The 17,847-nt window shown below is 40.3% G+C and overlaps 1 protein-coding gene across 1 annotated transcript in view; it reads right to left on the minus strand.

The window, feature by feature from the left end:
• The window catches only part of LAMA2 (laminin subunit alpha 2), a 636,281-nt gene extending 618,888 nt beyond the window's left edge, over positions 1 to 17,393 (minus strand). Inside the window, exon 1 of the mRNA XM_075554570.1 lies at positions 16,858 to 17,393. Within this exon, the coding sequence (XP_075410685.1) occupies positions 16,858 to 16,975 (118 nt within the window). The 5' untranslated portion in view covers positions 16,976 to 17,393. The remainder of the gene's footprint in view (positions 1 to 16,857) is intronic.
• Positions 17,394 to 17,847: the final 454 nt, after the last annotated feature.

Genomic DNA, 17,847 nt, shown 5'->3' on the forward strand with positions numbered 1-17,847 from the left:
AAAGCACACACAACATTCACACAAATGTAGGTAATAAAACCGATCTACATCCCAGCAACAAATGAATTAAATATAACAATATAAACCTTTTGTCTCTGTTAAAGAGCGATGGGATGAAAGAATTCATACAACTCTAGAACTGTTGTGGAAAGTTCAAGTAGAAGACAACTCTGCCACAACTTTGTCTCCATCCAAACACATATATCCCATGCCAGGCCAACTGCATAAAAGGGATCCATATCTGTGCTCATTCCAGAGAAAGGTGACCCAACATAATCCTCAAATTATAGAAAGTATCGCTGATAGAACACACGAATAAAATTTTGCTTAAGATCACCCAACAACAATTGGAGCAGTACATTGACAAGGAACTGCCAGGAGTTCAAGATGGATTCAGAAGAGCATGTGGAACAAGGGATGTCATTGCTGATGTCAGACGGATTGGGGCTGAAAGTAGAGAACACCAGGAAGGTGTTTACTTGTGTTTCACTGACTCTGCAAAGGCATTCCTCTGTGTGACCCTGACAAACTGTGGATGACCTTGAGAAGAATGGGAATTCCAGAACACGACATTGTGCTCATTCAGAACTTGCATATGGATCAAGCAGCAGTCGTGCAAACAGAACCAGGATCTATTGCACGTTTGAAAACCAGGAAAGGTGTGCACCAGGGTTATAGTCTCTCATAATATTTGTTCACTCTCTATGCTGACTGAGCAAACCATCCGAAAAGCTGCATTTTGTGAAGATGGAGGGATGGAGAGTGGAGGAAGGCTTTCTAACCACCTGCAACATGCAGCTGGCACGACCTTGCTTGTTGAACGTGAGAAGGAATTGAAGCACTTGCTAATAAAGATCAAGGATTTTACCCCTCCGTGTGGATCAAAACTCAATGTACGAAAGACCACAATCCTCGCAGCTGGACCAATACGTAACATCATGATCAATGGAGAAAAGGTTGAAGTTGCCAAGGATTTTGTCTTGCTTGGGTCCACAATCAATGCTCATGGAAGCAGCAGTCAAGAGACAGAGAGGTATTTCATTAGGCAAATCTGCTGCACAAGTATTCAATAGAGTATGCAAGAGCAAGGATGTTACTTTGAGGACTAAGGTATGCCTGACCCAAGCATTAGATTAGGCTCAACTCACACGTAGGAAACAGCTAAATCAAGTCAGGACTGAGTCCAGAAACTCAAAATCTCTGTCCCGCCATCTACCCTGCTGTCCTTCCTTCCACTTGCCCAGTCTAGAAACAGTGGACTTGTCCAAAGGCAGAAATATGTTGTTGCTATCAGATTTAGAAATTGAAATCAGGACCAAGGAAAACAAAAAGGGACAAGGGATGCTAATCTGTGGAATCCTGAACATTAGAAGTAGAGCTACCTGGACCCTCACTGAGCGCCTAAATTCATGTCGGGAAATGACCACAAGGTTTCCAAGGAGAGACACCTTGTTGAAGACACTGCCTCTCCTGTGAAGTTCAGAACATGGAATTTCCTTACTTCTCCTCAAACATTTGAAGTTTTTGTACTTCCCAAAGCATTGAAAAGGTTTATAATATACAGAACCTAAAATATGATGCTTTCCCTTTTGCCTGGTTCATCACACATATATTATGTGTGTAAAATATTTACTTTACTCACATTTGCACAATTTTTTATAAATTAATGTTGTTTGTCAACATAGTTATTTCAATTCAGACAAGTTTTCCAATTTAACTTGCAATACAATAAAATAATAGAGATGGCTGTAAGGTCTAACTAAAGCAATTAAAATGTTAACTTTTAAAAAAATTATAAACAAATTTTTACACAACATATTTTAACAAAATTTTCACTAAAATTTAAAATGTGGTATTTATTGGAAGGGAATGTATTTTCACACTTTCTGATACCAGTTTTTACTTTCATGAAGTAACATATACATGTTTACCAAACAAATTATTTGTACTACAAGCATGTGTCTTGTTTAAAAACATAAAACAAAGTGTATTAAGAGCCAGCGAATAATGTAAACAAAGATGTAAAGAAATGTTTCATAAGCTGATAAGTTCAAGGCTAACTTTCTCATTAGTTACATTAATGGATAACACTACAATACTTGTACTTTTGGCACATTTAAGTTTTATAACAACCCTATAAGGTAGATATATTTTCAGTATATTTTCTTCTTTTTTTAATCATTTTATTGGGGGCTCATACAACTCTTATCACAATCCATACATCCATCCATTGTGTCAAGCACATTTGTACGTTTGTTAGCATCATATTCAAAACATTTTCTTTCTACTTGAGCCCTTGGTATCAGCTTCTCATTTTTCCCCTTGCTCCCCCACCCTCCCTCCCTCATGAACCCTTCATAATTTACAGATTTTTTTTTCATGTCTTAAACTGACTGATGTCTCTCTTCACCCACTTTTCTGTAGTTTATCCCTCTGGGAGGCAATTATAGCTAGATCATTGTGATCAATTCTCCCTATCTCCCCCCACATTCCCCTTCCCCTCCTGATATGGCTACTCTTAATATTGGTCCTGAGGGGTTTATCTGTCCTGGATTCCCTGTGTTTCCAGCTCTTATCTGTATCCGTGTACATGCTCTGGTCTAGCCAGATTTTGAAGGTAGAATTGGGGTCATGATAGTAGTGGTAGTAGGTGGGAGGAAGCATTAAAGGACTAGAGGAAAGTTGTATGTTTCATTGGTGCTATACTGCACCCTGACTGTCTCATCTCCTCCCCGCAACCCTTCTGTAAGCGGATGTCCAGTGGCCTACAAATGAGTTTTGGGCCTTCCCTCCGCATTCCACCTCATTTACTATGTTATGTTTTTTGTTGTTGTTCTGGGTCTTTGATGCCTGATACCTGATCTTATCGACACCTTGTGGTCACACAAGCTGGTGTGCTTCTTCCATGTGGACTTTGTTGCTTCTCAGCTAGAAGACCGCTTGTTTATCTTCAAGATTTTAAGACCCCAGAAATGCCATATCTTTTAACAGCTGGGCACCATCAGATTTCTTCACAGTTGGTTATGCACCCACTTTGTCTTCATCAATCATATAAGGAAGGTGAGCATCAAGAAATGCCATATTAATAGAGCAAAGTATTCTTGTGTTGAGGGACTGATGGTTCCAAGGGTCATGGGACAGGGGGCGGGGGACAGGGCAAGGGAAAGGAGTAAGTGATTGAAAATTGATGGCGAGGAGGGTGCAGGAGGGCTGATAGGGCTTGATCAAGTTTGAGGTATGAATTACTAAAATCAAGAGGAAAGGCTGAACACAATAGTAGGATAAGAGGAAAGTCAAAGGAACTAGAGGAAAGAACTAGGAGGCAAAGAACATTTATAGAGGTTTAAATACAAGCATGTACATATGTAACTATATTGATATATGACAATGGGGAAATACATCTATGTGCACATATTTATAGGTTTAGTAATTTCAATTATTATACTGAATGTTGAGCTTCAAAGTAAATTTTAAAGTTTTCTATTATTTAAGATCACCTCTTCAGGAAGGGATAGAGCCAAAACTTATACCTACAGCTCAAATTACAAATACAGTGATTTTTTTCTAACATAACAGTGAAAATTTGAATTGTGGGAGATTATGTATTAGGCATGATTGAAAAAATTTCACCAATAAAAAGGTTTATAAAAAAGTGCTTTGTGAGAAGTCCCCCTGCCAATCTCACCCCTCAAAAATCCAATGTTTCCAAATTTAGAGAACTAGATTTCCCTAGAGCTGTGTTAGGGATGATATGCTGTCCTGAGGTAGATTTTTAGAAGTGTGCTAGTAGATTTAACACAAAGATGAACACACTAAAAATTCTCCCTATTCAGGTGCTACTAATATATTTTGAGACTATTTTACATGGTCCGATAAGACTTCCCAATAAATACCATTGTGCCATTAATTCCCATTATATGTCACATATGCTGAATTGCCATCTCTATCCTGGCAGGTGTCCATGAAGACATGTGCTGGAGAAGCTGAAAATGACAAGTAGCTGTGGTAGTTACATAATCTGCTTGTCAATTTCAGGCTTGAGTAACGGGGTGGAGTTTAGCCTGTCAATCAGGTCCCAGCTTGCTGACCTCTTTTGGAGGCACTAAGGAGATAAATAGCTCGCTGGAGGTGGTATACACACTCACTCCCTGCAAAGCATTAATGACGAAGAGCCTGATAGAGCTACACTGATACAGCCAGAGCTCTGGAGCTGGAGGAACTAAGTGGAGACTCCTTCCAGCACTGAGATGGTTACACCGCCACTGGATCCATAGGACTTTCCACCCACTGGCCTGTGATCTCCCTGCATTCAGCATCATTGTATGTGTTGCTTGAGTTTGAAGAGGAATTTACAGATTGGTATCAGTCATATGAATTAATATCAGACTTATGGAATTGATCTGGACTGGACTGCCCTTGTATATAAAGCTCTTTCTTATGCACATCTGCGTCTATGAATTTGGTTCTCTAGTTTAGCCAGACTAACACACTAGCCTTATGGATTAGTTATTATGTGCTATATAATATTTAACATATTACTCGTATTAAAGACATTCTTTGAAGAAATAGTTTCCTAATACTTAAAATAGTTGCCTGCCCACCAAAGACAATCCATTCCTACAAAGGAAAAACAGCAGCTGCGATGTGTTAGAATCACCTTGATGGCGATGGTTTGGATTTTATGAGTCAGAATCAACTCAATCGTATCCTAAATATAAGTGGCTTCCCAGTGGGAATAAAATTTTCACTCTACTAACTGCTGAAACCCTTCTCACAACACCATGTCTCTCTCTCGGGAACAGCATTTCTTCCTTTCTGGGTGTAACCTTGACAGAATTGTTCAACCTCGGGGCATTGGGATAACAATTTTCTATCAATAAACTTTTAGGTTGTACTAAAAATAAATTTTAAAATTTCTAAATGTTTTGAAGAGCTTTTCCTCTGAAGTAAATGGTATAAACACCATATGCACTGTAATACCAATGTCAACCTTTGTGCTCAAATAATAAATGGGAAAAGAGGAACAAGAACATACCTGCTGATTCGCTGCCAAGTATTCCCCATGCATTATCTACTCAATACTGTTTTACTGCTTCCCCACAGCTGTCCCTGTCGCCAGTGGATGGATTCCAACCCATGGCAACACCATGTACTAGAGTAGAATTGGGTTCCCTGGGTTTTCTTGGCTGGAATCGGTACTGAAAAAAAGTCCTGGGCTTTTATCTGTCACCAGTGGGTGGGGGCCAAGAACCACCATATGGATCAGCATCTGCACGAACAGTTTGCACTACCCAAGGGCTTGTTTTCCTAGTAGGAAATTTTAACTGGTGTGACCAAGCCATGGCTCTTACTTAAGCAGTAACTGGGCTATGAGTCTCATTTATGCCATTTTCACATTTTATGTCTATCAATTTTCTGCTAATCAAAGTTCCTTTCAAAATAGAGGAATGTATGTGGAAATTAAAGAAATAAAGAGGTATCTGTTATTGAAAACATTGATTGTAGTTTAAACTTGAAGCAATTATTGAAGATCAGACTCCGGTCTGAAGTATGGATGACACCTCACCATAAAGAAAATTGAAATCTCCACAAATGAAACCATAAGCAACACTTCCCTAGATGGAGAAAAGAGGGAAGTTGTCAAGTATTCCATTTCACTTGGATCCACAACATCAATAGAGGTGACAATTGAGCAATCCCAGGAGTAGTGGAGCCAATGGTAATGGACACAGGAAGTGAGGGAATGGGGACTGGGGTGGGGGGATAGGAAGGGGGAGGGGATTTGGGGAGTAACTAATGAAGACAGCAGGGGAGGGATTCCTTAAAGGACTGTGTTTGCATGAATCAGCTAAAGTGACTTAACCATGGGGGCGGGGGGATGTTTTAAAATTGATGTGGGGTTGATTGTACAATTCTCAATGATATGATTGAACTATTGAATTATATGATATGTAAATTACTTGCTAATACAACTTCTGGGGGAAAATGAACAAAACACTTCCCAAATCCTGCATCATCCTCACAATTGATGTTATTTTTGAGCCTCTGTGGCAGCCATTTTGTGGTAGTTACATAATTACATGCCAACTTGAAGTGTAGGGTGGAGTCTAATCTTCCAATCAATTCACAGACTGATGGCACCTCCTTTGTGGGTGTGACCTTATAAGGAGGGTCCTGGGAACCTCCCTGTCTTTCTCTGTCTTCCCTTTCCTGTTGATGCCCCTTGGAGCCCTGCAAGAGCATGTGATGCCGCCACCACTGCCACTGGATCCACAAGACTTTTCACCCAGTGGCAGTTGATGCTCCTGAATTCTGCATCATTGCATGTGGCTTTGTGAGTCTGAAAAGGGTCTTCTAGACAAGTATTGGGCTTATGGATTTGATTTGGACTGGGCTGGGATGTTTTCTTGATATCCAAATACTCCTTGATATAAAGCTCTCTCCTACACATAAAAAAAAAAAAGAAATCACATGATGTATTGAGCAAACTTGCGGTGAAAGACTTCTGAGTGTTACACAGCAAAGGTGTCCCTTTGAGGACTGAGGTATGTAGAAACAAAACCAAGCTATTCTCATTGGCCTCTTATTCATACAAGAGTTATACCATAAATAAGGAGGATCAAAGAAGGATTGATTCATTAGAGTTATGATATTGGCAAAGAATATTGAATATACAGTAGACTGCCAAAGAATGAATGTCTTGGAAGATGTACAGGTAGCATGTTCTTTAGGAGCAAGGATGGTGGGCTTTGTTTCCTGTACTTCAGACATGTGATCAGGAGATACCAGTCCCTGAAGAAGAACCTCATGCTTGATCCAGTCTGAAGTCAAAGGAATGGAAGAACACCCTCCAGAAGATGGAATAACACAGTGGCTACAGTAATGGGCTCCACGTAGCAATGGTTGTGGGCTGGTGGTTCAGGACAGGCAGTGTTTCATTTCTGTCATACTGATGGTTGCTCTAAATCAGAGTCAATTCTATGGCACTTAACAACAACAACAAGCTGTGAAATATTGACTTAAAAAGTTCTACAATTCCAATTAAACTGAACTCAATGGTGTTTTCAAGTATTGAAGTGAATTTCTACTTAAATGCACAGTGTTGGAGGGGAAAATGAGTTTTTGAGGCATAGAACTTCTCGAGCTAATATAGTTTTTATATTTAATTCCTTGTTTCTGAGATGCTTTGGAAATTCACATTTATTGAAGCCCTAATGGATGCTGTTTTTTGATTTTCATTGTTTCGTATACTCCTCACCACAAACCAACGAGCTAAGGTAGAAAATTAAAATGACCATAGCACCATTTTATGTTCTCCTTCATCCATTCAGCTTCACTCCGTAATAGAAAATGCACGGTAGGTGATAAGCCAGAAAATTGTGGTAGCTAGAGAGGTTTTTGAAAAATGTTATTTGATGTGGCGAACTCTACTCTCCTTATTTTCCTTTTACGACAGGCCTTTATATATTTCAAATAACTCAAAAGGGGCTCCACCTCAGCTTGTAAATGGTCTAGATGTCAGACGGAAATATAATGATCCCAGTTACAGTTTATTATAAGGTCCAGAATCATTTGTCACGGCAATCACACTTTTAAATTTTAAAGATAAGCTTTATATTTCCTTACTCTAGAAATTTGACAAAACGGAAACTTTTTTAAAAACAGAAACCAAATAGGAAATATATGAATTAAGAACTGTGAATACTACAATATAAACTGCCCAGGCACACATATGAGGGGACTTCAAAAATTCCATAGAAAGTCATTATCTTTTAATTCCATTTGTCCTTGAAAGTTTTGAGCCCCCCCCCCACCCTCCTGAATAGGCACATGAGGATCCCTGGTGGCCTAGTGGTTTTTTGTTGGGTTTCTGACCACAAGGTGAACAGTTCAAAACCACCAGCTGCTCCAAGAAAGGAAGATGGAGCTTTCTACTCCTTTAAAGGGTGACAGTCTCAGAAATCCACTGGGGCAGTTCTGTCTTGTCCTATAAAATCACTGTGCATCAGTATCGACTGCATGGAAATGAGAAGTGAATGTACAAGAAACATTGGTAGTGTAATCGCAATGCATTGGGCTATAATCATTCATCAGTTCAAACCCACCAGGCTCCCCTCAGTGGAAAGACCAGGCTGTCTATTCCCATAAAGAATTACAGTTTGGGAAAACCACAGGCTCAGGTCTACCTTATCCTATAGGGTCGCCATGAGTCCGAATTAACGCAATAGCAGTGGATAAGTTTATGTGTATACATTGGTGCCATAAATAAACTCATCTGCAAATGTACACACTTGAATTCTAAGGAGTTCGCAAAAATTTGTCTTTCTAAGAAATTCAATGTCAAGTGGATCTCATTAATCTTTTCTATGAATATGCTAATGCTCTACTCCCCCCCCCCCCCACACACACACACACGAAGTGGAATTTTGAGGTTAATTTTGATATGATAGTTTCTGGTATACTTGTCAGTCCCTGCACCTTCTATTATTATTCTCTTTAAAAAATAATTCACTATATAGCATTTAGAATCTCTGGTGGCATAGTATGTTGGATTGCTAACCACAGATCAGCAGTTCGAAACCAGCCACCACTCCACAAGGATGAGGATGTCTACTCTTGTAAGGAACTACAGTCTCAGAAATCCACCGGGGCAGTTCTGTCCTGACCTGTAGGGTCACTCGCTGCCTAGATAGCAGAGAGACTAGATGGCAGAGAGTTTTCGTTTATATAGTATGTACCCTCATGTTTCCAGCCTGCTGAAGTAACCTCTGTAAATTGACCTCAGGAAAGCCAGTGAGTAACATTCCCATAGGCCAATGTCCAGAAATACAAACCTAAGGAATTTAAGACTACAATGTGATGAAATGCTTTTGCATATTTCTTCGCAGCTTGTAAAGAATGCATGCGTGTGTTTATGTGAAAAGTTATCCTTAAAAATGACACATTATATAGTTTGCTGTTCTATATGCAACAAACGAACATCTAGTTTAATATTAGGCCTATGGATACATTTCAAAATTACAGATACACGTTTTAAACATATGCTCTAAAAGATAAAATTCTACAATTGCAAAAGCAGTAACAAATAGGCCATAAATTTGGAATCAGGGATATAGTCGAATTTCTAATTCTAGAATTAGCATTGGAATTGCTATTTGTCCTTGACAAGTTGCTTCCATAAAATGAGGATAATTACATAAACCTATTAAACAGCTTTGCTTTGTAGATAAATGTGTTAATGCTCACTATATACTAAAGAGTATTAAGCCGATCTAAACCATCTGCCACCCTCTCTAGACTCAGTTAACGGAAAAGCCTTGTGGAGGCGCACAGAGCGGTGGTCAGCAGACAGAAACACACGTGGAGAGGGAAGGTGCTGGAATTGTACTAAGTCCCATTTCTCAGTGCCTGGCACTCGACAACAATTCCTCGGGACGTCATAAATCTGAGTTTGCATAGGTTAACTTGCTATTTCAATTAGATTAGTCCTGCCACAGAAGTCCAGAGTCATGAGTAATAGCCCACTAATAGACTGTAGTACATGATCTTTTTCTAAATGTGACATGTCTTAAAAGAAAAAAAAAGCCAAACAATATCACATGCCCATACTAAAATCTACATTTAAGATGACTAAAGGAAAAGGGTATTTTAATAGTCATACTACATATGTTTAATAAACACACTTAGATATTAAGTATTAGTAGATTATAATAAAAATATTTGAGTGAAAAAAATGTTGGTTCTAGGTATTGTATTAGACTGGGTTGACTAGAGAAACAAATCCAGGGACACTCATGTATGTATAAGAAAGGGCTTCTTTTCAAAATGATGATGGCAACATATGTACACATGTGTTTGATACAATTGATATATGGATTGTTATAAGAGCTGTAAGAGCCCCCAATAAAATGATTTATTAATAAAAAAGAAAGAGCTTTATATCAAAGAGTAATTGTATGTTATGAAAACATCGCAGCCCAGTCCAGATCAAGTCCACAAGTCCAATATTAACCCTTACGTCCAATACTAGGCCATAAATTCCTCTTCAGACTCATGTAGCCACTCGCACTGATGCCGAATGCAGGAAGTTCACAGGCTGGTGGGTGTAGAGTCTTGTGGTTCCAGTGGCAGTAGAAGTATCTCAGCACTGGTGTGGGTCTCCACATGGCTCCTCCAGCTCTCTGAGTGTGACTTTTCAATAGGAAGGTAAAGCAGGTCTCTGCAAGTCTCCATGTGTTTTGTCATGAGGAAGACTAAGGAGTATAAATAGGAAGAGAGAGAATGCCTGGCCTGCCTCCAGGGGGAAAAAAGAGAAGGTTTCCAGAAACCTATGAGCAGTCCATGCCCACAAAGAGGCATCATCAGGGCATGAGCTGATTGACAGGATAGACTCCACCCCTGCGCTTATTTATCAAGTTGATGTGAACTTATGTAACTACCACAGCTATCTTCTGAAATGTTATACAAGGGAGATTCAAAGAATGTGTCAAAAAATTCACCATAAACATTTTAATATAGGTTATGCATTATGTTTACCTATTTCATACCTTCATCCGATTTTGATCTCCCTACTTCAACCTCTAATACAATGTAATTTCTACAAAGGGAGGGTGAGTTCTATTTAATAGATCTTATTTTTAAACAGTGTTTTAGCGTTATAGAAATATTATGCAGAAAGTACAGGTGGTTCCCATATACATCCTCTCGGCCCCACTGCACACATGTATATCTCCTCATTAATATTTCCATTCCTATGGCACATTAGTGACAATTAGTGAGTCACTGTGGTCATATCATTGTTAACTTCCTAAAAGCTAAAGTTGGGTTCCCTGAGGTATGCAAATTGTTAATACACTTACGTGGCTGGTAGGTCATTCAAGTCCACTGAGAGGTAGCTCAGAAGAAAGGCCTGGCAATCTATTTCTAAATGGAGCCCAGTTACTCTAACAACCATAAGGTCACCTTGAAAAAGAGTTGCATCCGCTGAAAAGAATAACTTATATTAGGGTTCAAAACAAATTCACTGCCATTAAGCCAATTCTGATTAAAAGCCATCCTATAGGACAGGGTAGGCCTGCCCCTTGGGATTTCTGAGACTACCGCTTTATGGGAGTAGAAAGACACGTCTTTCTCCCTCTAATGGCTGGTGGTTTCAAACTGCTGACCACAAATCTAAACTACATGCCACCAATTGCACAATGTAATATACTCACCTTCACAGTATCCTACAGAGCAGCTTCCAGGCCTACAATTACCCAGTGTTCCACCTACTCATCTCCTCCTCCTTTCTTCCGAATCCAGGATTTGTCTTTGTACTATTGACCATCTTCTATTGTTACATTATTTTAGTTGTTGTTCTTAGGTGCTGTCTAGTAATACTTTCTTGACTGCTGCTTCCAAGAGTATTGACCATGGATCCATGTTCTATTACCTATTTAATACACATAAGATAGTTCCTGCCCATTTAATTCAGGTTCACTAATTAAATGGTAAACCCTGTGTCTGGTAAACCAAAATCACCATGTCCCTATCAGTATAGGGTACAGTGAGCCTGGCTTGAGTTGTGAGAACCTTGAGCTAGTCTGTTTGCACCTCTCTAACTGCTTCCTTGTTTTCTCTTTCATTCCAGCTGCGTTTCTGCTTCCTTCCCAGCTTAGCAACCCACCTCAAAATTGTGAGCACCCACACATTCTAAAGCTCAATCTTCTGAAGTGGAAGCTAGATAGTTTGTGTTGCTGTTGCCAGCTTGCTCTTCCTGATTTATTTCACTGCCCCTCCTGCTAACTAGGGACCCGGTACAAGTTGGACAAGAGGCCTGTAGTCACAGATCTAATTTAAAATGTTTATCACTCTGCTTGGAAACTCTTCTGGTCAGGCTCTGTGTCCTTTGGACTATAGCTTGGACAGCAAGCTACCTCTCTAGGCTTGTTATAAATAAATTAGGTTAAGGTCAGCTTCCCTATTTGGGGCTCCACTGAGCTGCAATTCTTCCCCCTCCTTGCCGTCCAGACTTGTGGTCCCCTCATTCCCAAAGTGATGAGAAAAGCAGATTTGTGTTCTCATCTAAAGTTTGAGTGAGTTTTCTCTCCGCCTCCCACAATAACGTCTAAAAGGAACAAGGCCACAGTCGAGTTGCTCTGTCTAGAACATTAGTCACCGTCAATGAATAACCAGGATTTATTAACGGCATGAATGGGGGAAATGCAGGGGGTTCTGTCTTTGATAAATGGAGATGGTGAGAGAAAATACTGAGATGCAAAATCTACCAAAAAGTAACCTTTGCGGGACCTGGTTATTCTACTAGAATTCAAAGTTTAACAAAACCAAATTTTACTACCTCAGAAATTCATCTGTTAAGCTAAATTCCTCCCATGAACTACACTCTCATTTTTTCTTAATAACACTCATCTTCAGTAGAAATGTTGAGGTATCAATTTGAGTTGCAGAATCAATTTCTCTATAGAAGTATTATTCTCCAAAAGTAATCCAGTGTAGTTGATGACCATCTCTCATCTGGAATAAGTTGAGGGAGAATTGGCAGAGCATGTGCAATCTTTTCATAATCCCCAGCAACTTTTGATACTGATTCAGTTCATGACTTTGCATAAAATTCCAGGATAGAAAACTACGAAGGACAGACACTGATAAATGAAGTAACAGCATAATATATAAAGTTACATCCATTTTTAAAATTCTACTCCATATTGTCAATGTTGAAATATAGTGTTCTCAGTCAAAAATATTATCATTAAGATAAACTTTACTAAACTATTAATGTTTCTTAAACAAGCTAACAAATTACACATGTAGCAAATGAAGATAAGATTTGAAAAATGATAATTCCAGGGCACACAATAAAATTTCTCACATATTTTATAAACAGTTTCACATTTTATTACACAGCATGTTTTATAATTGTGTAACTCATGGAATGTAAAAATTCTACACATATTTCCAAAGTATTCTTGAAAAAATATGTGAGAGTTTTCCTAGGTGCTATTTTTATTTGAAATCTCAGAAGACATGTGAAACATATTTGTTCGTATTTAATTTTTTGGCATTTTGAAAATAAGGATGGCCTTAGTTAAGGAAGAAGACTGTAACACCAGAATCTTGGCCTGGAATAAAGGACCAGAGACTTGGTGAGTCTAAAGTCCTTTCCAAACTCACTGCCATCGAGTTGATTCCAACTCATCGTGACCGGGGACAGCACAGGCGGGAATGGGCTCAAACAGAAGAACAATTGTGAGAATGGTGTCAGACTGGGCACCATTTCGTCCTGCTGTCCATGGGATCAATGTCTGAACAGACTTGATGGCGCCTTACAACGACGACAAAGTCCTCTCCATACATCTATCTTCTATTAAAGCCTCCCTGGCAAGCCATACGCGGCATCACTATGTGGACATCATCAGAAGTACACCACTTATCCTCATCTCGGTAATTTGAGTGGATCTCAAAATGGGCTGGGGAAAGCCGGAGAGTCCGGGAAAGGGAGTGGAGAGTAGCTTCCTCCCATTTGATTGAGTTCAAAGCTTCCCGTCACTGTGTTAGGTCATGGATCCCAGAGTAGCCCTCAGAGAAGACATTTGAGTTGCTCGTCCACGACCTTCCGATTAACCGAGCAATACCCAGATTTCCTCTCCCAAGTCTTTGCTTCTCTCCCACAGAATGCTTCAATGGGAACATTCCTCCTACTGCTGCAATGGGCTTTCCAGTCAGCCCACTCTATCGTCTCTGGACTGACATCCATTTGCCAATGAAGCATCACAAGGTATTCTAACTAATTGACCCATCTGCTCCTCTGAGCTTGATTTGAGAGCAAGTTAACTTTCTGCCGCCACGCCCTGCTGCGTGCTCACACTGAAACTCCCGTGTCTCTGCTCTACATACTCCTCCTATCTATAAAATGAACATGACAAATCTCCAAAAGAAGGCCATGAAAGTATGTAATACCTGAATATAAAGGATATAACAAACTCCATGTAGGTGATGTTCTCGGGTCTGGGATGATGTTATATATAAATCATCAATATCATCATCAATGTCCCCAGACTGTTTCAGGTGGCTAAGGTCCTGAATATATCATCCACGACCTGAGCCATTTGAATCCATTTGGAACACTGGCCCATCTAGGAGACTAAAGGACCCTCTGCTATACTCCTATACACTTCTTTCAAGGTGACCTTGGTCCACCACAAAAGTCTGTGAGGGTGTTTCTTCAATCAGGCAACATGCACTTCAACACTGCAGTTCAATTTCAACGGGTATTATTCCAGCTACATCAGAAAGTATTTTATTTAGTGCCATGTTGAAATGCAAAACCACTTAGACTGTATCATCTGCCTCTTTCTTGACTCTTAAATCTAGACAAATAATTTCTTTGGAATGCCATTTTAGTGAATCAATGCTAGTCATACTACAAGGCAATATTTCACAGAGAACACAGAAGATTTAATATATATATGCATATAAGCCACAAAAATCTACTTATGTTTTAACTCAACTACTAAAATCCAAAAATGGTTGCTTTGTGTCAGCACTTCTAATAAATTGGCACAGTGTTATAAAAGGAAACACAACTCTTTCTAAATGATTAGCTTGACCAGAAAGGCCAATGCTAGGATAATCAAAAACAGAAAAAATGATAATAGCCAAGGAAACATGCCTTCAGACAAACTCATAACCAGTTATCTTTATTGAGAGCATATTTAGCAGAGACACATGGAAAAAGCAACATATTTTCAAAATATAAACAGAAAACCAAAAACCTTTGGTGCCCAAACAAACAAACATCAGTATAAAATACACTGGGAATGATCTTTGCTGTTGAAAATTAATTTATTCTTATTAGTTACATGAACCTCGGTCACAGCCGCTCCAAGTCTCGAGTTGTAAATGTGTCCAGTGTAAATAAGAACAGCTAGAGGTGAAATTAAAAAAATAATAAAATACATTGAAACACCTCTTCAAGCCCTAATGCATGAAATGAATTTAAGTTATTAAATACACTTGTGTATACTTTTAATATTATCTCCCTTGGGTCATTCGTCCTTGAGCCAATCTCCAAAATAGTGCAAATGATTGATAAACTAGACGACAACAGATCTGAGACTATGGGTTATCGCATTGTATAACGTGTCATTATAAAGTGCGTTTGCAGAGAGTGCCTTGTTTTAGTAGAGGGCTTCCAAGAGTTCATGGGAAAGATTTGTATCTCTTAATTCCAGTTTTTTCATGCACTTTTGGAAGTCCCCTCATGTATTTTGTCCTAACGTTCCCTTCAACAGACGGCAGGATAATCCTTCTCTGAAGCTGTGGCTAAACTCTAGAAAAAAGTATTTAGTTTAGTTTTGTTTTATTTTATCTCAACTAGAAACACATACACACAGAGAGACTTCTCGGGTGCCCATTCCATGCCTACTGCGTGTGCTGTGAGCCTCTGTTCAACTCACCAGTAGGGCTGACCCCGGACGCGCTTCCCCTACCTGTCTTCATAGTATGAAGTACAGACCGTATCACTGAGCGAAGCTAAGAGCTAACAGTAGTGTTTTTAAAAACCAGCTTCCAGAGACTGTCTCAAAGTCTCTGTCACATAAATTTTATCCAATAAACAACACTGACCTCATTTCACCTCACAAAGAAGGAAACACACAAATAAAAAAACATGAAAAGTTTAATCATGAACTTAAGGTTATTTTTATTCTAAGCATTTTATTGGGGAATTACTGCCGCAACAATGAGCTTAGGATGTCTTTTTGCTCCTTTAAAAATAGTAGTGTTAAAAACGCCAGATCGTTAGGGCGGGGGGGGGGGGGGGGGGGCGGCGCGGGGCGGGGGAACTACCAGAAATGGTGGAACAATAAGACTATTGCAAAATGTTAACAGATTCAACCTCACAGAATTCAGAAGCTTCTAACCTCCAGGGTTTGGAATTCCTTGGGTAAGCATTTTGATGAAATCAAATCTAAAGTACTGACCTAAGTTTTTAAAATTTGTATGTTTTTTAATTTGTTGTGTTTTCCAAGTTATAGAAATATCTGCTGAAATCATTTTCTTCTAACCATGTTTTAAAATGCTGCACATGTGCTTCTTCTAAAATGTATGATTAAAAAAACATAACACTTCAAAGAGCCCCAAGAGTTTTGGAAATGATACGCATATAAACATTAAGGAGGTCTGAGTAGAAAAATTTCAGTTACACTTAACTACAACTGTTTTGCAAACTCCCTTGAAGTGTCTCTGGTCAATGTGGTCTCAATTAAAACACACATCAGAGTAAAGTCTCATCTGTGAGAAATTTCAAAATAGGAGAAATTTCACTGCAATCGAATAGGCTACCTGAGATAGCACATGGGTAAGGAGAGGAGAGGAGAAAAAACTGCTGACGGATTTCCCATATCCCGGCAACTGAGTTCAGGACATGAGACACAAAGCCCTTCTAAGTGAAGAGCATGCACTTAAGCTGCCTTCCAGAAAGTTTCCAGAACCGGAGCACGTGAAATCTTCCTCTGGATTTAGAGAAACTTTTCTCTCCTTCCAATTTGAAAAAAAAAAAAAAAAAAAGTTTGCTTTTTGGCAAGACTTGAGGTATCAATTTGCAGGAAATGAATAAACAGTGAAAAGCCTTTCGCGTTCCTTTTTGGCGACTCACAAGCACACACACACCCTCACACTCTGGGAGTAGTTAAAGCGAACTTGTAGCAAGTGTGTCCCTTCTACACCTAAAGCGCGCTCCCCAGGGCAGGGCCTGGGACAGAACCTTGGTTCCTGATCAGCAACTTTCTGGAGCAGGAACCTGCTAGGAGCCGCGCAGCCCTGCAAATAGACCATCAAGAGCCCGTGCCTCGACTGTACCTCTTTGCTGATGCGCCTGCGGCTGCCTTCGCTGCTGCACCAGCTGCGCCGGGCTGGCCGCGCAGCCCCCGAGCCCGGCGAGGAGCAGGAGGACGAGACCTGCGGCTGCTCCTGGCATCGCGCTGGTCCTGGGATCCACTTCTCAGGAAGCCTGGAGCCGCTGTCGCCTGGTCCCCAGGCCGGGGTTTCTGAGCCAGAGGGCAGCAGCTGCTCGGGAAGAGGAGGAGACAGCCCCCTCTGGTTAGGGCTCGGGCGGCGCCTGAGAGGGGAGAGGAGGACACTCCCTCACCCTCCCCTTTGCCAAGTGTGAGGCCCCGCTGACCATCAGGCACAAGCCCTTAAAGGGTCCTCCCTGGGTGGGAAAAGCTCATTCCTCCTAAGAAAGGCTGGCGCTTTAGCTTACTCTGCTAACCCAACTTCTTTGGAATTAAAGGAGGCAGTTGATGTAAAATCACTTGGTGGTCTGCGAAGTCCCTACACATGGAAAGCGTTATTGTGGGCAGGCTGCTCAGCTGGGGACTCCGTGCAGCTGCTTCGAGAGAACTCCACGCAAAAGTCTGGCAACACGGTATGCAACCATGCGCATCCATGGGAGGACGGTCTTTGGAGATAACGCTATCTCCACGCCCAGGGTGTTTCAGAAGTTCCGAAGAATCCCAAACCAGGGCAGATGACTTAGGTGACTTCTGAGGACAGAACAAAAATCAAACCACTGTGGAATTTTGTGAGAGCCTGGCCCAAGTCTGCATGCTTAACTAATGGCGCCTTGGGATAAGCATTTCGCTGCTGACCATAAGATTGGGGGAACATTCTTAGAAATCCTATGCTGGGCCCTATGAGTCAGAGAATCTGCTCTAGGAAGGCAGGTTTGGGTTTATGTATCTTTACAGCTGTTAAAGTACCACGGGTCCAGCCCTGCTGGGTCCTGTTCCATCCCCACAATTGTTTGGTTTACACCCATTGCTACAATTGTTATAATTGCAATATTAT

Source organism: Tenrec ecaudatus, chromosome 7, assembly GCF_050624435.1.
Source record: "Tenrec ecaudatus isolate mTenEca1 chromosome 7, mTenEca1.hap1, whole genome shotgun sequence".
NCBI classification, from domain to species: Eukaryota; Metazoa; Chordata; class Mammalia; order Afrosoricida; family Tenrecidae; genus Tenrec; species Tenrec ecaudatus.